Here is a 21,983-nt window from a genome sequence, read left to right as displayed (position 1 = left end):
AGCCTTTTTGATCGTGCACTATCACAGAACAACCATTTTGCACAAAAACCTGCCTTCTCTGATCAGATACAGCATAAGTCTTGCAGGGTCTGCCAGTCATCGCAGCACTCCACTCTCGCACACTGCAGGCAGAAACGTCTATGTCTGGCATGTTTCGAGCCAAATCACATAAAGAGAAACTGTCCTAGGCGGCAGCCTGGCCAAGGTCAGATCAGCACCTCCTCTCCCCAAAGCCCCCAGACCTTAAACTAGTTGGCCCGCATTTAGAGAGGGAATGTGTGGGCACAAAGGAAAAGACCCTCATCAGTGATATTGAGCAACATTACATAAGAGCATGTGCAGCAGCTCCCACTGGTGCTAACGTAATAGTGCAAAACACACAGAGAGTGGGATCCTATGATGAACTCTTTTACACCTCTGTCACCATAAACAATGTTTTCCAGGTCCAGGGATGCTTGACTCTGGTTCCATGGCCTGCACGCTAAGTGAGCAAGCAGAGCAAAAGATGTTAAATGAGCTCCCAGAACCCATTCCATTGACTCAGGAGGTGGTGTTGGTAGGCTGTGGCGGGTCACTGAGCCGACCCAAGTGCATGTATGAAGTGGAGATGGAACTGTACGGAGAGCGTTGCATCGTGCCTGTCCTTGTGGTGCCTGGGCAACGCGACGACCTGATCATCGGCACAAATGTCATCAGATTTCTGATGCACCAGCTCAAAATAACCAGTGACTATTGGCGCCTTGTGTCCAGTGGCAATCTTCTTCCTGAGTGTGAACAGTTTCTCGACCTCATGGCAAATTCATCCAGGTGGAGAGGCAAGGATCTTCCAGACAGAATTGGCACTGTTAAGCTCCAGCAGTCTGTCACCCTGCTGGCGAGACAAGAACATCTAGTCTGGGGAAAATTGCCGAGTAATGTTCCCATGTCACCAGGCAGCACAGTGGTAGTTGAGCCCACCACGTCCAGATCCATGCCTCGTAATATCATGGTGGGGCGCGTTATCACACCTTTATGGGGCGATAGATGGGTTCCTATGAAAGTCACCAACATGTCAAACAAACCCATCACATTGAAAAGAAACAGTAAACTGGCAGATGTGTCTCCTTGTGTAGCTGTGGAAGATTTTGAGGTTTTCCAGGGCACCAGCCAACCTGAAAGAGACAAGCCAAAGACAAAGCCTGACACTGCCAGATCCACAGACTTAAAACAGCGACTGCAACAGGTTGGGCTCAATGATATCGATGTTGATCAGTGCCATGCTGGTCAAGTGGGCAGACAGAAGCTGGTTGATCTGCTTGAAAGGTACAATGACATTTTCTCCAAACATACACTGGACTGTGGCGAGGCGAAAGGCTTTGTACATCGTATTCGACTCACTGATGAAAGACCTTTCCGCCTTCCCTATCGGCGGGTACCACCAGCCCATTATCAGAAATTGCGACAGGTTCTGTCTGAAATGGAAGAACAGGAGATAATAAGGAAATCAGTGAGTGAATATGCTTCTCCCCTCGTTTTGGTGTGGAAAAAGGATGGCAATTTGAGGCTCTGCACCGACTTCAGGTGGCTGAATGCGAGGACTTTCAAGGATGCGCACCCATTACCACACCAATCAGACTGTCTAGCAGCCCTGGGTGGAAACACCTACTTCAGCACCATGGACTTGACCTCTGGCTTCTACAATATACCGATGGCAGAGGATGACAAGAAGTACACAGCGTTCACGACCCCAGTGGGACTGTATGAGTACAACAGGATGCCACAGGGTCTGTGCAACAGTCCTGCTTCATTCATGAGAATGATGCTCAGCATATTTGGTGATCTGAACTTCAGCAGTCTATTGTGTTACCTTGATGATTTGCTAGTCTTTGCTGCAACTGAAGAAGAGGCTTTGGAGAGACTTGAGGTTGTTTTCCAGCGGCTCAGGCTTCACAACCTTAAACTGAGCCCTAAAAAATGCCACTTGTTGAGATCTTCAGTCAAGTTTCTTGGTCACATTATAGATGGCAATGGAGTGGCTGTGGACCCAGCAAAAATTGAGGTCATATCTAAAATGTCGAAAGAGGACCTGATGGAGGATGATGGCTGTACACCATCAGTAAAGAGGATAAAATCCTTTCTGGGAATGGTGTTCTATTACCAACATTTCATTCCTAACTGTTCTTCGATAGCCAAGTCATTGTTTGCTCTCACTGCTGGACAAAAGAAACGTGGAAAAGTCAGAACAAGTTCCAACACTGGCTCATTTAGGAAGCTCAGACCCTCTGATTGGACAAATGAATGTGACGTGGCTCTCAGTAACCTGAAGGATAGTCTTTTGAACTGTGTTGTTCTCTCACACCCAGATTTTTCTCAGCCTCTCCTTCTGTCCATCGATGCATCTCTAGATGGGTTAGGAGCTGTGTTATCACAAATACCAGCTGGTGAAACCAAAGCACGCCCTATCGCTTTTGCCAGTAAAACCCTGAGCAGTTCTCAAAGGAAATATCCAGCTCATAGGTTAGAATTTCTGGCCCTGAAATGGAGTGTGTGTGAGAAATTCAGCCATTGGCTAAGAGGTCACTCTTTCACAGTATGGACTGATAACAACCCTCTTACCTACATCATGACGAAACCTAAGCTCGATGCTTGTGAGCAGCTGGGTGTCCAAACTCGCCCCTTACACGCTCGACCTGAGACACATACCTGGCACCAAGAATGTGGTCGCAGACGCACTCAGCCGCGACCCCTTTGCGAAAACGATCAGTCACAGAGTCATCACAGAACAGTACACTAACCTTCTTGCTGAGGCTGAGGGTGTGAGTCATGATGGCATTCAAGACACCTTCAGGTTAAAGGTTCAGTGTCAACAGGTGAAGAAATCAACCTATAAGGGAATGAAGCTGCAATCTGACTCCTTCAAGTGTCACTGTGATGTTGGGGCTGTTAAAGCTCTCATGGGGGTTCACGACCATTGGGAAGTTGCTGCTGAGACAAGAGCTGTGGAGTTAATTCAGTCTGTTCAGGATCTGTCACCGCCAGGGCAAGACACCCTCCCTATGTTCACATTAGCGGACCTCCAGCGCAGCCAGGAACTAGACCCCTCCATCTCGGTTATCATGCCATTTGTCATACGCGGAAGGCGTCCCTCCAGGCGTGAAAGAGCCAAATGTGACGCAAAAGTGATGGTGCTCATCAAACAGTGGGAGAGATTGAAAGTTCAAAATGGTGTCCTCTACCGGGTTACTAGGGACCACATCAGCAAACAAAAGAGACACCAGTATGTTCTACCTGAGAGCCTCAAAGAAAAAGCATTGCAAGGCATTCATGATGCTGCTGGACATCAAGGGCAGGCAAGGACCCTGCATCTAGCACGGCAGCGGTTCTTTTGGCCTAAGATGGAGTTTGACGTGAAGGAGTATGTCAAGTGCTGTCAAAGGTGCATCCTGGCTAAAACACCAGATCCCTCTGCTCGAGCCCCACTTGAAAGTATCAGAACGTCCGCTCCTATGGAGCTAGTGTGCCTTGACTTTTGGAGTGCAGAGGACAGTAAGCAGCACTCAGTGGATGTTCTTGTGGTGACAGACCATTTTACCAAGTTGGCTCATGCTTTCCCATGCACCAATCAAACTGCAAAACAGGTGGCCAAGAAGTTGTGGGACTGTGTTTTCTGTGTGTATGGGTTTCCTGAACGTGTCCACTCTGATCAGGGAGCCAATTTTGAAAGCGAACTCATAGCAGAACTGCTCAGGCTTTCCGGTGTCTCCAAATCCCACACTACCGCATATCACCCCATGGGAAATGGAGGAACCGAGAGGTTCAATCGAACGCTTGGAAGCATGCTGCGATCCCTTCCCCTTAAAGAGAAACATAAGTGGCCTCAACAGATACAGACATTGACATTTGCTTATAATGCGACAGTACATGAAACCACAGGATACGCACCATTCCAGCTTATGTTCGGTCGCATTCCAAGACTCCCTGTGGACGTGATGTTCAAGCAAGTGTTGCATGATCCAGTGGTTGTTGATTACAAAAGCTATGTGAAAACACTAATGTCCCATCTTCATGAAGCAGTCAGAATTGCTCAAACACATGCTGTCAGAGAACAGGATAAACAGGCAAAGGGCTACAACAGGAAGGTGAAAGGCACACATCTGAACATAGGAGATAGAGTACTTGTGGCAAACAAAGGAGAGAGAGGAAAGAAGAAGCTGGCTGACAAATGGAATGCAACAGTGTACACAGTCAAAGACCGAAACTTGCAGACACATACATACAAGCTGGAGGACGGAACAGGCAGCACGAAAGTAGTGCACCGTAATCTCCTCTTGGACATCAGTTTCCTACCTGTGGGGACACCTGAAGAGGAATTGTGTGTTGATGGGTCAGAGGAAAGACTTTGTGCAAATGACTCATTGGACTCGTTAGTGGAGGAGGATTCAGCAAGCAGAACCAGTGCATGGATAATGAATGGATCAGAGGACACACAGAGTCAGGAGACATTGAGTGAAGGGCTGTTGGACCAGTCAAGTCAGAAAGCTTCAGAGTTGGACTATGAAGGGCAGTCTGTGGATCACATCCAGGGCTCTCAATGTGACCAAAGCCACACAGGCAGAGACTTTGATCTGGACAGTTTAGTTGCAGAACCTGCCTCAGACTTACTTTCCACTCAGTCACACTCAGCAGACACAGAGCAGGTAGTCAGGACTCGAGCAGGCAGGGTCAGTAAAAGAGTTGATCGACTCATTGAGTCTATGGTTCAAAAGCCTCTTGGCATCAGGGACTTAGCAGTTTCTGTTCGTAGAAAGTCTCAGTCACTTCTAACGTTGTTTTAGAGGGACAGATATGTTTGTTTACTTTACATGTGTACTTGTGGATATGCATTTGAAGGATGTTGTGATTAATGTAATGTATATTGAGTGTTTAATGTACATTGAAGTGATCAGATGTTTGTATGGTGTAAAAGGCATCATATTAATCTAGGAAGGGGCTAAGGCTTGATCACCCTTGGTTCCCTCTGAGCCGTTACTAGGCAGCTAATACAGCTGATGTCAGAGTTTAGAACTCTTCAGTGAACCCTGGTCAGGTTTTCACACTCAGTGTTCATCTCCCGATGTTGCCATTTGCTTATCCTGAAGGTATGGTTGAATTTTGGTGAAATCTAGGAGGGGTGGATGTAACCGATGTGTTCTAACTGTTATATTTCACCAAAAATCCATGTTTGTTGATATTTTGTTATTTATTTTCATATAAATCTGGTTTTGTGTGTATTTATTTTGGGGAGCTTTTATTTTGTTAATTTTATTCTGGCGGTGTGACCAGTTGCCTGTTAGTGATGTCACTTCCTGTATTCTCCTCAGTACGCTATGGTGAGGAGAGGTAAGACAATCTGAGCGCTCTGGTTCAAAGTGACTTAAAACATGTTAAAACCGCTAAGTAGAAGTTCTTACCATACTTTAACTGTCACTAGCTTTGTTCATTGTCATGGTGATATTTGTTTGAATGTGTACATACAGTTTTATTGTGTACGGCACTTTTTGTGTGAGATGCTAGCTCACTTCTCTCAGGCTAGCTTAATGAAGAGTTGGAGTTTGGAGTTTATGGTGAAGTAATTTAAAGAGGCTAATTTTTAGTGCATTCTTTCTACTGTTAACCAGTGCAGGGTAGTGTTGACGAACTGACCGAAGAGCCGGTTAATTAACCCGACTCGTGTCACTGAGCCGGGAGAATCGAGTGCCATACGTCAATGAACCGACTCACTCCTGTTTTTTTCTTTTACTTCATTCGTGCCGTTGGCATTATATATATGTCAATGGTTGGCTGTTGTGTAGCTGGTATTCTTCTGCTACTGTGCGTGTAGTAATCTAGCTCATTAGCGCCTCCACTGGACTGGAATGGTGGTGGTAGAATCAATCAGGAAATGAGCTACCTAGACCCTATGCCGAACGAGACCGAATGTAACCGTGCAACTGGCCGGCCCACTAGAGTCTAATGTAACCGTGCAACCTGCCGGCCCGCTCAAGTCTAATGTAACCGTGCAACCGGCCGCCCGCTCGAGTCTAATGTAACCGTGTGTAACCGATGTGTTCTAACTGTTATATTTCACCAAAAATCCATGTTTGTTGATATTTTGTTATTTATTTTCATATAAATCTGGTTTTGTGTGTATTTATTTTGGGGAGCTTTTATTTTGTTAATTTTATTCTGGCGGTGTGACCAGTTGCCTGTTAGTGATGTCACTTCCTGTATTCTCCTCAGTAGCGGTACGCTATGGTTAGGAGAGGTAAGACAATCTGAGCGCTCTGGTTCAAAGTGACTTAAAACATGTTAAAACCGCTAAGTAGAAGTTCTTACCATACTTTAACTATCACTAGCTTTGTTCATTGTCATGGTGATATTTGTTTGAATGTGTACATACAGTTTTATTGTGTACGGCACTTTTTGTGTGAGATGCTAGCTCACTTCTCTCAGGCTAGCTTAATGAAGAGCACACGTGTGTGGATTCTTATCGCGCTGGTTCTTTTCTCCCTCTCATTTAAAGGTGTGCTATGTGCGTGTAGGAACCCAGAGCTGCTGTACTGATTTAATTGTGTGTTGTACACAGGTATGTGGGTACTCCCCTTGTTTTTTTGTGATGAAAATGTTATATTTATACATATAGTTTTTTGTTTGTTCATGTTTAAATTCTACATTTATTAATGAAATATAAAAAATTGCCGTTGGTATGTGGGGAAATGGTTTTGATTTTATAATGACATTTTGACTATACGATCACATTGAAATGTATTTTGTTACATTATTTTAATAAGAACACTGCACGTGTTTGTCAGTAGCGGTACGCTATGGTGAGGAGAGGTGTGCTATGTGCGTGTAGGAACCCAGAGCTGCTGTACTGATTTAATTGTGTGTTGTACACAGGTATGCAAAATAAAACCCCCGTTCAACTGGCAAAGCAGAAGATGTCTGTCGTCCATTACTACGCATACTGAAATTGAGGGAGTGTCAGGCCAGACCGGCTACACGTGCAACAGGCCGGCCGCTCGAGTCTAATGTAACCGTGCAACCGGCCGCCCGCTCGAGTCTAATGTAACCATGCAACCGGCCGGCCGCTCAAGTCTAATGTAACCGTGAAACTGGCCGGCCCGCTCGAGTCTAATGTAACCGTGTAACAGGCCAGCTGCTCGAGTCTAATGTAACCGTTCAACCGGCCGGCCACTCGAGTCTAATGCAATCAAACTCTTGTCTTGTTATTAACCAAACCTTGTTTCTGGTGCATTTTAGAGGATTGTGTTCAAGGCAATTCACACATTATCGATGGGGAAGTACAGTACATCACATACAAATACACGTCATGTTATTTTGGTATTTATGTTAAGTTAAATGTTAGAGAAGTGAATGTTGCTACGTGGTAGCTAGGCTAGGCTGTCACAAGGAGACCGCGCACCAGGCTACTCAACGAGACCGTAAGGACCGTAACCGAGGGTACTGCATGAGTCTATTCAAATGGGTGTCTAGGTTCTCGGCAAGTTTGAGTTATCAACCGATAGCAGAAGCCTTTATTTCTCGTGCATCTTAGATGATTGTGTATATACAAATTAATAGATTACATTATTGATGGATACCACATACAAACACTCACACACATTTACACTCCAATGCACACCTTCCAATTGGCAGGTGACCACTCTACCACTGAGCCACAACCGCCCGCAAAGTTAAACCTAAACAGCTCACGTAAGTCAAAACTGGCTGCGAGCTTCTCCTGTACTATATGGTAATTCCTCTACTATGTGACAGTAAATAGTTAGCCTATTTTTACAAAAACGTCTGCTACGGATCACAACGTGAGGTACAAGGTAATGGAGCCTTTTATACATTGTTGTGTTTCTTTAGAAATAAAAAATGGACAAATAGAGTCTATGAACGCTTCAGATGTAAAGTGATGTCAAAATGAATGGCAGTAAATGGAATGCTAATGGGAGGTGATCATTTTTTTGCATAAAAATGGCGCCATAGGAGGTTCGAGTTCTGAAGCGAAGCTTACCCCCTTGGTTTCCTCTCTTGCTTAATAAAATATACAGCTGTGCAAATAATTAAAAATGTAGTCACATGTCAGCAGTGTGGACCGGTGTCGTGCCAAAAAGTGATCATCCGGCAAAAACGTTTTGCCGTCCATGGAAGCAGTGAGTCGAACCTCAGCTGAAGCCTCACATTAGCTTGAGCTTGAACGTTATAATGTATTTTGGCACAGAACCATGAATTTTTCCAGTTTCACTTTAACTTACAAAACCCCAATAACATATGAAAACATTCCTGCTGGTTCTGCCAGATGAAGTTTTCCCCTATGTTGCACAGATCATAAAAGACAGTGAGCACTGAAAACGACTAAATTTGACTAAGCTGACACAGTAATCAACACTAAACATATTGTGTAATCTAATACTGGCCTAGACACATCCTTATGCACCAAACATTTTTTTTTTTAAAAGACAACTAGTAGATATGAAGATATTACCAATGACAATTTCAGACCATTCACCTGTAGAACTAATATGGAGCATAGGACATAGACAAACAAACAATGGAGATTAAATGCCTCGCTCCTTAATGATAAAAAATGATTACCAATGACAATTTCAGACCATTCACCTGTAGAACTAATATGGAGCATAGGACATAGACAAACAAACAATGGAGATTAAATGCCTCGCTCCTTAATGATAAAAAATGTACCTCCTTTGTCACAAAAGAACTTGCATTATATCTAAGTCTAAATGACTCTACAGAGGTTTCACCACTCATAGTATGGGATTGCACAAAAGCATATCTCAGAGTTCGGATTATTTCATTTGCAAGTGCCAAGAAAAGAGAGAGAGTAGCTAAACAACAAGAATTAGAAAATACTATTGAAAATTTAGAGAAACAACATAAACAAACTTCAAACCCACAATTACTAAATAAAATAAAGGATGCGCAAAGAGAATACAATAGCTTAATCGCTGATAAGATCGAAGGCAATCTAAGATTTATTAACCAAAGATATTATCAACATGGCAATAGAGCTAGCAGATTGTTAGCAATCGGATTAAGAAAGCAAAGATCTTCAAACATCGTACAAAAAATTAAATCTAGTCACTCTATCAATCCCCTCACTAATACTAATGAAATAGCAGAATCCTTTGCAGATTTCTACAAATCACTCTACAAAAATATGGATACTTGCTCTGATGATAACATTCTGGCAGCGTTCCTAAATAATATAAAATTGAATGAGTTAACAGAGACAATGGCAAAGGATCTGGATGAACCTATTAAAGAAAGTGAAATAATTGAGACAATCTCTACGTTAAAGAATAATAAAAGCCCAGGACCCGACGGATATATAAATGAATTTTATAAAAACTTTAAAGAACTAGTTTCTCCACTCTTATTAAGAGCATATCATTATGCGCTGCAATTTGGTACAGTGGCGCCCTCATGGAGGGATGCAACCATTGTTGTAATTTACAAAGAGGGCAAAGATCCTGCCGAATGCCAGGTATATCTGCCTATTTCACTGTTAAATAGTGATCTACGAATATTGACTGCCATTCTTGCCAAAAGGGTAAATAGATTAATTAGTCAAATTATACCGGATTTATCCCAGAGAGATATTATGGAGATAATCTTCGTAGAGCGCTAAATATTATGAGCTATACAAAGTCTACAGGTGCAAAGGTAGTATTCTTGTCACTTGATGCTCATAAGGCATTTGATCGGGTATCCTGGCAGTATCTGATCCAAACTCTTAAACGGTTTAAATTCGGTCCCAATTTCATAAAATGGATTCAAACACTTTACACAAATCCACTCGCCTCAGTAAGAGTTAACGGTTGTAAATCTGGACGCTTTACGTTAGAACGAGGATGCAGACAAGGATGTCCATTGTCGCCCTTGCTGTTTGCTATCAGCATCGAAACCCTTGCTCAACTCATTAGGGACGACAGTGCAATTAAGGGAATTGTAATTGGAAGAGAGGAACATAAGTTGTCGTTATATGCCGATGATGTCCTACTTTTCCTGAGACAACAATTCCATATTTACAACAGCTAATTCTCAAGTATGGGTACTACTCTGGATATAAAGTGAATATGGATAAAACTGAGGCCATTGATGTTAATGGTAACATTTCAAAACAAATCCAAATTAAAAGTGGGTTCAAATGGCCCAAAAATGGGTTTAAATACTTCATCTTTATTCCCTCCTCTTTGGACCAGTTATACGATACAAACTATAAAAAAATGATTAAAAATATTAGTGAAGATTTAAATCGTTGGACAGCTCTCCCTCTCTCTTTGATTGGCCGCGTTGAATCTATTCGTATGAATGTCCTGCCGAGATTACTCTTTGTTTCAGATGTTACCCATAGATGTGCCAAAATCTGTCTTTGATTTGCTTAATAAAATAATTTTAAATTTGTTTGGCAAGGAAAACAACCAAGAATAAGGCTTAAAATAATACAATCATCTAAAACAAATGGCGGGCTTGGACTCCCAAACTTTAGGTTTTACTTCTGGGCAGCTCAATTGAGACCCCTGGTTTCATGGATGAGAGAAGACACACAAACCCAGTGGATCAATATTGAAAATAGTACCCTTTTCCAGTGTATCATTAAAAAATGCCTCCATGGGTGAATGGACCAAAGTTACTTAAAAAATTTGGAGGACTATACAAAGATCATTTGGGCTGTCTAAGAAAATCTCATCTGCAGCCAGCATTGGCTATCTTAATGACTTTGCACCATCTGGTACAGACGTGGGTTTCAAAAAGCGGTCTCAATATGGACTTAATTATCTGCACCAATTATTTCATGATGATACACTTAAATCATTCGAACAAATAAGAAATGAATTCACACTCCCTAGGTCTGAATTATTTAGATATTTACAACTGAGACATTTTCTTACAACGCATAAAGATCTAGAAATTATCAAAAAACCCTCCCCAATAGAAGTTTATTTTAAAGAAATACAAATTGGACGTGCAGTCAAAAAAATTATTTCTAAAGGTTATTTATTATTCTTGACTAAGAATTCAAATAACACGTTACAGATCAAGGAAAAATGGGAAGCTGAAATTAATGAAACAGTTCCTCTTGAAATTTGGGAGGAAGCTTTTGGAGAGGTATATCTTGTGACCAACTCTAATATCTGGAGGGAATTCAAATGGAAGATATTAACCAGATTTTTTCGAACCCCACAGATAATTGCAAAATGGAATCCATCCTCAGACAAATGCTGGAGAAATTGTGGCCAACATGTTGGTAACCACACCCATATTTTGTGGTCATGCCCACATTTAAGAAATTACTGGAAAGATATATTTGATGCCCTTAAAGAAATCTTCCATTATGAAATCCCAGAAGACCCCATAATAGCCCTTCTAGGTGTGCGTCCAGAGGGCCTTGAGGGTAAAGCTAAAATATTATTTACAAATTTTACTTGCTGCTGCCATTAAGTGTATTACATGCAGATGGTTAAAACCTGACCCTCCGTCATACAATGCTTGGATTCAAAAAGTATGGGAGCTGTACGAAATGGAACGAATCACATTTGCATTACGACTTCCGAAAACGGTTTTCTTAAAGAGGTGGGCCCCTGTAATGCCTTTAATACTCCAGTGATGTTGAATTATACGGTCATATTGTATTATACTGTGCTTATCTCTACCTTTCTCCTTTTTTTTTTTTTTTTTGTACTAGGTGTAATTGTTTTCATCCTCTGTATAATGTGAACGATATAATTAAGTTTAGAAGAATTGTCAATATTGCAGAAACATAATGGACTGACATGTTAAAACCGAATGCCATACTTATTGTATGTAATGCTGTGGTTCTAAATAAAAATATAAGTTCTAAAAAAAAAAAAAAAAAAAAAGACAACTTAACTGAATGAATAAAAATGGTCATGAATCACATTTCTCTAATAATGTTGATGAGAGTTAAAATATTTAGATTAGCAATGTTTATACTTTGCACACTAAATAAAGACCTATTGTGTTAGTTAGCCGTAGTCTTAGGGCATTTTCACACCTCAAAGTTTGAACCAAAGTTCACGTTTTTCTAAGATTGTATACATTTGATCTGGTTAGTTCTCCTCGATCCCAGCTTCCCCGCTGTCCCCTGAGTATCCTCGCCCTCAAGTTTCTCCATCTTCCTAGTCCCTGCTTCCCTGTCCCTGGCATCTGCCTCACCACTTACCTTTTCCCCGTATTTACAATAAACCTGTTCATTTGTGAGCCTTGCGCTTGAGTCTGTTCTGTTCCCCACGTAACAGAAGGTTTCCCACCTGGGATTTGGTTCAGATCAGGTGAGACAGAATGGTCAAAATCCAAACAGCAGAGGCTGAGATATTTTTACTTTTAGTCCCTAGTATAAAAAAAGCTCCAACAACAATCCAACAGCATCTTTTTTTTTATCCCTTCCTGTATGATACATAGACATATTTTAATCTCCACAGCCCCAGTTTATCACACAGGTTTTCTGATATAATAAGTAGTCTCCAGGTACTATTGGAGATAATACAAAAATTGTAATTTCCCTTGAGGGATCAATGCAATTATATTAATACATTATTATTAAATTAATACAGATTCTATCACTATGACATCATCAGAGTTATTTTCTCAGATTTGAAACTGCTTCTTCACAGCCACAGAAGATTAGCCACAGAGGATTATATTTTTTATTAATTACACAACAGTTTTTCTAGGCTTACTAGTACTGACCATATATAATAAACTTATATGACACATAAATGCATGACTTAAAGCTACAGTGCATAGTTTCTGTCTCCCCCATGAGGAATTCTAAGTAATGACAACAAAACTGTCAGCGTGTCCACATGACACAAGCCTCCCGGTATTTGCACCTCCGGTACAAATAGCCTTGGCCACACAGCTGAGCTATTCACACCTTGTGACGTAACAACAAAAACACATTGCACGTGTGCACCGAAATCATGGCAGACGTTCATTTTCCTTGACAGCAGAAACTGGCATATTAAGAAAGTTTTGTCTCTAAAGTTTATAACAATTGAATTTCTAGTGGAAAATGGTTAGTTAGTACCTATTTTTTTGTATACAGTATGGTTACCTAGCAACCGAGGCTTGATGACATCAAGAGGTAAACAGTTGTCCAACATTTTGTAAGAACTGCTAGGTGAGTGGTTAGAACACTGAGCTTTAGGTTGGGAGTCTGGAGTTTCATTCCCCAGTGAGGTGATCTTGTTTTTTTCATTTTGGATTGGATAATTTGTATGCCATTGCGCAAGTCAGGGCCCGCAAACGCAAACATTTTTTTGCAGGGTTGTAGGGGAAGACTCATGAATATTCATTAGGGGACTCATCCCTGAATGGCTAGTACTTGTTGCCTGGTCTGATTGGGTTGGTTAGGTTTAGGCAAGAGGAGTGGGATTGGTTATGGTTATGGAATGTCAGGGCGAATGTCAGGGCGATAATATTCCAAAAAGGTGTAATACATGAATAGTATGGATAACTGTGTGTAAATATATGCCAAGGTACTGTAAGTGCACAGGGGTGCAAATAGCATACACTGATATTTGTACCAGACGGGGTATTAAAAGAACACATTGCTGTGTGCACTGGCGGGGTACGAATAGCATTCATTTCTAATTGCACCAGGGTACGAATAGCACTTCTAATTGCACCAGGGTACAAATAGCATACACTGCTAATTGTACCAGGGGTGCAAATAGCCTCACCCTTAAAAAACAGTGTTGAGCTATAATTTTCTTGGTTGCTATCGAGCCGGCTAGCCAAACTTTTTTCTGTCTCCCAAGCAGGTGTAATTTAGAGTCGTCATTAAGTAACAAAACAATCGGGTCAGTAGGAATTCAACATCCTATCACATCAGATATTATTGATGTTGTTTTATTCCAGAACTCATGCACCTGTTCACACTCCCAGACCATGTGCAGGAAAGTTCCAGTTTGTTCAGGTTGACAGAACGTGCACTAGGGAGTGGGAATGATTTAGAGACGTATCTCTTCTGGGGAGTCCAATATGTCCTATGAAATATGCTGAAGTGGTTCTGCTGGTGATTTGGGTTCTTGGAACAATGGAAAATCTTGTCCCAAACTGTCTCCCAATTAATTGCGTTCCCCTCAGGGCTTAGCTCTCTCTCACATTTCCCCACTATTGGAAGTTCTCCTATGGACACTTGCATCAGTTTAGCATAGATCCTAGATACTAATCCTCTCACCGGAAAATCAGCAAACCATTTAATGACTGGGTGCGCCTCAAGACTGTTTCCCCATGGCACTCCATAACATTTGAGAGCTGATCTTAAGCTAAGATACAAGAAGAAGGATGTCCTGGGGACCTCAAAACTAGCTCTCAGGTCTTCAAAACTCAACATTGAATAGCTGGTCTAAAGTATAAATACTTCTATCACTCCACTGCTTACAAGCAAAGGGTTTATTACCAGACATTAAGTGTGTATTGAGCCAAATTTTGGTGTTCAAATGCCACTTTTGGTGTATCGTAGGTGCTCCTCCACCTGTTTAAAGTTGGTCAATGTGTTGGTAATAATAGGGCCTAGGCTAGCATACACGTTTTTGGACACACTCCTGCAAAGGCAAGGTCTTGCAGTCTTAGACTTCCAGTGAGGTCCATCCACACTCTAAGGGCCCGTAGCTGAAAGGCTCTGTGTACACTTTAAGGTTGGGGAGGGCCAGGCCTCCCGTGTTTGTGGTATGTTACAAGGTTGCAAGTATTTTAGCCTAGGTTGTTTACTATTCCAAATATACTACCGGATTACGGTATCAAGTTTCTTCCAGAAGTGCATTGGTGGGGCTAAGGGGATCATTGTACTTAAGAAATTCACATAAAGAACTATGTTCATTTTAACAACAGCAATCCTTGACCGTAGTGACAGTAGGGCTGAACAATTTTTGAAAATAATCTAATTGCGATTTTTTTCAAAAATATTGAGATTGCGATTCGATATGCGATTATTTTTTAAGCTCTTTGTCTTCTGTATTATTCAACAAAAACTAGCAATAAATCATTGTATAGTATGAACAACACAAGATTAGATAGATTAAACAAACTGTTCTTTCCTGGAGGCCAGGCCTGTATGTGATGATGAAATTAGGTGATGCATGAATTTATATGAATGACATCTTTTATTTAACTACTTCAATCACAGTAGTATATTGAGCACTGACCAAGCTTGGTGTAAACATTCATATGAAAGTCTGCTGAGTGCAGACTGATTTGCTCTCGTGAGTCACGTGACCAAATCGCAGCCTTTGTGATTAGGAAATCGCGTTTTAACATATCGCGATATTATCGCAAATGCAATTAATCGTTCAGCCCTAGCCGGCAGTGCAGACCAATTGGCCAGATCCTTTTGAATTCTACTTAATATAGTTTCATAGTTGTCCTGGACAGCTCGCTGTAGGGACACGTGAATGGTGATGCCCAAATATGTAATTTTGCTTTGGGTTGGTATTGTAACACTGAAGCCACATTGCCTGTTATTCAATAAAAGAAGATTAGATTTATTCCAGTTAATTTCATAGCCGGAGATTGATCCAAATTTGTTGAAGATCTTAAAATTTTTTGGAATAGAGTCCTCAAGATCAGAAATGTACAACAAATATCATCTGCAAATAATTATATTGAGCTGCTATTGTATTTAATCCGGACATTATTTATTATTATTATTATTATTTATACATTATTTTGCCTTGGGCTCACAGTTCAAGAGAAATTGCAAACAGCATGGGGGAGAGCCGGTATCCCTGTCGCGAGCCATACTCGTTGGGAAATGGCTGAGAGTGAAGGCCATTTGTTGAGACCAGGGACGTCACTAGGATTGAAAGACCAGGGTAACTTGCGTTTGCGAAATCTTTTGTCATTTTTCGTAAAACGTCAAAGGCGTCAAAAAAGTCAAAAAAAAGGTGGACGAGAAGACAACACAAGGGTTAAATGCTGTCTGTCTGCTCATGTAAATGTATGATAAACTAAAGTAAATAAAGACCCGAGCAATTTGGTCCTCATGTTGGTGATCGTGCTAACATCAGTTGCTATGTTAGCTAACGCTCCATTAGCCACTACCATGCTAGCAGATTTCTCCGCACAAGTAGACAGTTTAGGCGACAACAAGACCTGCTTTTTCGCACCTGCGGGCGTTTCACTGAGTCACCATGATAACAGACAAAACTATTTGGCGTCGAAGAAAAAGTAATAGACCTGGTTATTTAATGAAATGCAGAGGTGAAAGTGAGAGCTTAGTCTCCTGCAGCCATCATGGTTGCTGGTCACGTGATCTCCTCGACAACACAATCTTATGAACATATCCATACTGAGAAATACAGAGAAAGTTGTGTGGAGCTGATTAGTCCTAATTAGCTTTGTAGCAACTCATTTGGCAATTGCTTGAATGTAACGGACGTTCATTAATATAAAAACGTTACGCACTAAAGCTTTAAAGGTATAGTAAGTGATGTTAATCCAATACACTTCAATTCAGTAAATATCTCATTATGGTCACCTAGTTTCTTTCAGTTGAGTTCAAATATCAACAATCTTTGCGCAGAATCATTTAATGCACCTTTAACCACCCATTTAATCACTGCCTTACCTTGAACTTGTGATCGCCTTCGCTTTGCAACCATCATATTCTGCATGCGATTCAAGAAGGCTTTGCAGCGGTAGATGATCAGATTCATGGTGGAGGCGTCTAAAAGAATAAGACAACACATTACAACTGGCGTCATTCACGTATAAACTAAATTATATAGTATTATAAACCTCAATGATGATGTGACCTTACCTCCTGTGAGTTTGGATTGGCAGTTGATGAACTCTGTCTGTCTGGCAGGAATGTAGCTCTTCTGTCGGGCCTGGAGTGCTTTGGATGCAGAGCCTGGTGAGCAGTCACTGGGACCAGCTCCGACCTCATGGTGAGCACACTGACTCGCTCTCCGCTGGTGGCTCACTTTGCCAAGACTCCCTGCTTTCCCCTCCCAGTAGTTCTGGCAGGCGTGGTACAGGATTTGAACAAAGATACACTTCTCTGCTGATGAGCTGGCCAACCATAGGTCCACAGCATTGTCAAACACAAGGTTAAACTCTGGGCTGTCCTAGAAGAGCAGGATACAGGCAGTAGAACAAAGTTGGCTAACAAATGGACACATATATAACTTATTATTATCTAATTACTACCAGGTGTAGGCATAGAAGGAGATCATGTGTTCGGATGTATGTACAACCGAACGTGTTTGTGTATCTGTCAATCCACAGCTAAATAGCATACTACTGAACCCATCAGCCATATATTTCTTGTGCACATTTATGACTGTATGCTCAAGGACCTCTTGTGGTTGTGGTGCTTCACAGTTTTTGAAAAACCAATTTATTGAATAATTTATACCATCATTGATTGTTAACTTCTACTATGGATGTATTTTTCTCAATCCTCTTAAAGGAGAATTCCGGTCGATTTCAACCCGTAGCTCTGTTGTTTGTAAATCAGGAGTACTGTCAGTAGCGAGAAAAACGAAAACAAACGGTGCCGCCTACAAAACTGTAAAATCTCCCGGCTGCAGAGGTTGTAGACGGTGAAAGCTCAAGCTCAAATATCTCTTCATTTGATGACCGAAATTTGGAAAGGCACAAACTCGAACCATTTTCTCATATTAGTCCTGATCTAACTCCAAGCTCCGTCTGTCAGCTCTGTGAGCTCCTCCCTGCTTCTGCCGACAGGCAGGCTCCGCTGTTGCTAGGTTACCTATGCAAATGAGCTGCTGAACTCCTGAACTGCAGGTCAGCTCTGCTTCACTGTAGTGTCAGGTTACAGCCTGTTGATACATGCTCATTAATATGGACAGGACCTCGGCAAATCGTTTTTTTTGTGGAAAAAATACATTTTGGAATAGTATGAGATTGGCACTGGATTGGTGGGGACTTGACCGGAAAGCAGTACATAAACAGAGGTAAGGATTAACACAACTTTTATGCCTTTCTGTCACATCTACTGCCGTCAAATTCGTTGTGTTCCCTCGTAAGGAATAACTGCACATGGCTGAGCACTAGTAATGGCATTTTAAACATGTTTAGAGGCTAAAAACATGTTTAAAACTTGCCCTGTTTAAGCCTTGTTTAAGACTGTTGGGTGCAAAATCTAGCAGGAGGATAACTCGGTGTAGGCGGCACCGTTTGTTTTTGTTTTTCTCGCTACTGACAGTACTTCTGATTTACAAACAATAGAGCTACGGGTTGAAATCAACCGGAATTCTCCTTTAATTGGCCGGGAAGAGCAGCAAATGCTAGTAACTAGCAAGTGCTTCAATTGCATAGCAAAAGGCAATTGCCAAGAGGGTGGTCAAAAAATAAACTGTGAAGGATGACGTCAACAAATGAAGTTGCTGCTGAAGTTGAACTGCCTGGCAACCTGCACAGTCCTGCTATGAGATGGTGTGTGTATCAGCAGAATGCCCTATAATTTCTGTAAGGAAAAAAATGCGGCTCTAATTACCGACCAAATGTACCATGAACATTAGATTCTCCATCGTTTCTGAATCTGTCCAAGCATCTCCTGTCATTATGGCAAACACACAATCCACCAAAGAGCAGGGGTTAAAGTATTATTTTTTTCTATCCAGGTATTCACCTCTATTCTCAACAGACACCACCGTGTTTCTCATTAAAGTGAAATGGACAGATAGACATTTTCTTTTGCAAACACCACTTTGACACAACACTTTGCTTTCTACAGTTCCTGGTGTCTTCCTAATTTTTAGCAGCGTTTCTCTCATTGCTCTTACAGAACATCATCTGATTTCTTATTAATTTCTTCTTATTGAACTCTGTTGTGATCTGCCAGGCGTATATGCATGGTCAGAGTGTTTGGCATGTGCTAGATTATGACAAAACAGTCCCAGAGCTCTACCAGGAGGGAAAATTGAGTGAGATTCAACTCTTCTTTGTTTTGGAGGGTAGAACGAGACAGCTGGCATAGATCTGCACTCTACTGAGTGCACTTTTCTAGGTAGAGATGTGATTATAGACCACTACTGGTGAGAACAAAATTTCCAAATTCTTCTGACCTTGTTGGGGTTGATGCCGTTGACCTGTCGGAGCTGGTCCACTGTCCACTGGGACCTTCTGGTAAAGGAAGACGAGCCACCAAACCGCTTCACCTTTGTAATGAGGAGTTGATGTGGCCTTGTGTTCGTCACTAGGTAAATAGATCGCACAAAATACTAAATATGATATCCCTATTGAAAGCCTTTTAAAATGGAACAACCACTTTATATAATAGCTGCACAGAAAACACTGTAAATGCCATACTAAGAAATCTTAGGTTTAACCAACTCCCTGTGCATCAGAATCAGAATCAATTTATTCGCCAAATGCATCAGCAGATACACAGGAATCTGACATGGCAATCAGTAACACCGAAGCTTGACAAACAGTATATGCGCATAGCTGCATAGGCATGCTTAAAACTATTAATGATAAAATAGTCCAAAGATAAAATAGTGACGGTTGGGGAGGGAGTGGGGGGCAATGGATCAGCTATTCAGAAGGGAAATAGCTCTTGGAAAAAAGCTATTGAGGCGGCGTCAGGTCCTTGTCCTTATCGCCCTGTACCTTCTTCCTGAGGGAAGCAGCATAAAAATGTCACTTGCTGGATGGGACTGATCAGCAGCAATTTTAGCTGCCCACTTCCTGACTGTGGCCTCATACAGGTCACTGATTGACAGCTGCCTCTGTCCAGTCAGCCTCTCTGCTGTGCGCACAATGCGCTGCAGTGTGTTCTTCGCCTTGCTTGTTGTATATAATAGCTAATAGACCATAATAGTCGTCTAAAAAGTGTCCCATCTTTTTAGACGACTTCACCATAATGTTGTCTATTGTCCATTATGTCAATATAAAAATAACTGGGGGACCAGGGGTCTCGTTTATAAATGTGGCGTACGCACAAAACGGGGCTGAAAATGTGCGTATGCCACTTCCCACGCAAAGGTTGTGATTTATAAAAAAAAAACTTGACGGGAAAATGTGTGGTCCTCCACGCAAACTCTGACCCATGCAAACGCACATTTTGGAGACAATGGGAATTGGCGACGCAGATGGTGAGGTGGTGAACTAAAGTCAGACTGCAGAAAGTAAAGGTGGGAATAACGATTACTCGTAATATTTTCAAGTATTGATGCCTCCACGCACATTTTTTCACTCCATATCATCCACATTATCATGAAGATTAAATCCAGCAGTGTTATTTATGCTTGTACTGAGTGATAATTGTTCCATAAACACCTCTAACTCATTCTTAATATTTAATCGGCGCTGTCTCACCGTCACATTGTCCGCTAGGAGCGCAGAAGGAGGAAATGGCCCAACTGTTTGTGGTTGTTACCATGGTGAATCGTAGTATCAAGGCTCCATTCATACTGCCTTTTTATAGTGGTGGTGCACGCGCGTATAACTCTGAGTGAACCTACTCCAAGTTGATTGAACCAACTCAAATCAGCTGTTCTGGAACCGAAAACTCTGAGTTTCCCATCTCAGGGTAAATCAACTCAGAGATCAGGGTTACACTCAGAGTTTGTTAAACCTCCTTCCTGGAACGGACCCCAGGTTACCATCCCATCATCACTTTCTCTGCTGCGCACACCTGCCTTCCATCTGCAATCAAGACCAGTATTTCTACCCCGACTCAACAGACCATCTCCGCTTGATCATTGCTCCAGTCACCCTGGTGAAACTCTAAGCAAACACTCTCTGAAATCTTCATTGTTTTCTTATCTGTTGCTTAACGCTCACTTACATTTTGTGTCTCTTTTCTCAGTCATCCCACTGTGTGGCCCCACAGACCCCCTCCCTCGGCACCCTGCTTCTGCCTCTCCTCGCTTCCTCTGCTCTCCAGTCCCAGTGTCTCTCCCTCGGCTCCTCAGCTACGGCTCCCCCGCGCTCCCGTGAGTATCCATCCCCAGTGCCTCACCCTACAGTTTCTCTATCCTCCCCTTAGCTGCTTCCCCATTCCTGGCGTCTGCATCCCCACTCCCCCTTTTCCCTTAAATCCTAATAAACCAAATGAGCTCTGCGATTGAGTCTGTTCTGTTCCCTGTGTAACAGTTATATATATAAAAAACATATATAACAATGGCCACAGTTATTACAACTTAAATAAAACAGTTGTTGCATAGTTCAGTGCTTTCAAATGTCCTTTTAGTTGTTAGCTTTGTGTCCACAGTCCTTAACCGAGTGCTTTCAATAGCACCACAGTCCCTCACTGAGTGCTTTTAATAATAACAGAGCTGACGCTCCCTCTTGGGTAAGACCTCTGTTTTGTTGACTTAAGGGAATCAAACAGAGTGATTGTCCATCACACAGACCAACAGAGGAGCATTCAGTTCAGCATTTCCAGTTGTGAGCTCAGAAAAGAGGGTAGCCAGTGTCTATTCCTTCTGACATGGCCAGAGTTTCCCCTGCCAGAGTACTCCTCACCAATGTCTAATTCTCTTAGATTGCCAACAGAGAGCAGAAAACTTCCCTCCTTCTCCCATGAGACCAATCAATGTCCCCCTGTGTACCCCCATCAGGGAGATTTACAAGGGATGCATCACTGAAAATGATAAAGTTCAGAGCATCACTGTTTCCCAAATGATGAAACCTGAGAGTCACTTATTTCAGATTTAAGCTTTCTGATGACCTTATTTGTCTCATGCATAGACTGGACTGTAGCATCTATTGAATTTGACGCTAAGTCAAATATAATGTCTGGTCTGGTTTGTTTTGCAACCCATAGTATCTGTCCTATTTTTGACCCAAGCTGTGCTTTTTCAGTCTCGTTAAGAGAGGCATCTCTCTGCACTGCATGTGCTGCTTGCAGCCAGATAGGCTGTAGGCTTTCAATGTAACCATGCTGATGTACGTAAACTACACAATAATTATCCTTGCATCCAACATGGAATGCAGACTTTAGCATA

At 41.9% G+C, this 21,983-nt stretch overlaps 1 protein-coding gene across 1 annotated transcript in view; it reads right to left on the bottom strand.

Annotated features, from left to right (window-relative positions):
* Window positions 1–21,983, bottom strand: part of stxbp6l (syntaxin binding protein 6 (amisyn), like) — a 79,835-nt gene that overhangs the window by 46,113 nt on the left and 11,739 nt on the right. Inside the window, exons 2-4 of the mRNA XM_028605868.1 lie at window positions 19,095–19,225; window positions 16,820–17,129; window positions 16,620–16,726 (exon numbers count right to left, since the gene is read on the bottom strand). Coding sequence (XP_028461669.1) covers window positions 16,620–16,726; window positions 16,820–17,129; window positions 19,095–19,225 — 548 coding nt within the window. The remainder of the gene's footprint in view (window positions 1–16,619; window positions 16,727–16,819; window positions 17,130–19,094; window positions 19,226–21,983) is intronic.

This window comes from Perca flavescens, chromosome 18 (assembly GCF_004354835.1).
Source record: "Perca flavescens isolate YP-PL-M2 chromosome 18, PFLA_1.0, whole genome shotgun sequence".
Lineage (NCBI taxonomy): Eukaryota > Metazoa > Chordata > Actinopteri > Perciformes > Percidae > Perca > Perca flavescens.
The sequence above is the reverse complement of the archived record's forward strand: the minus strand, read 5'-3'. Positions and strand labels throughout refer to the sequence as shown.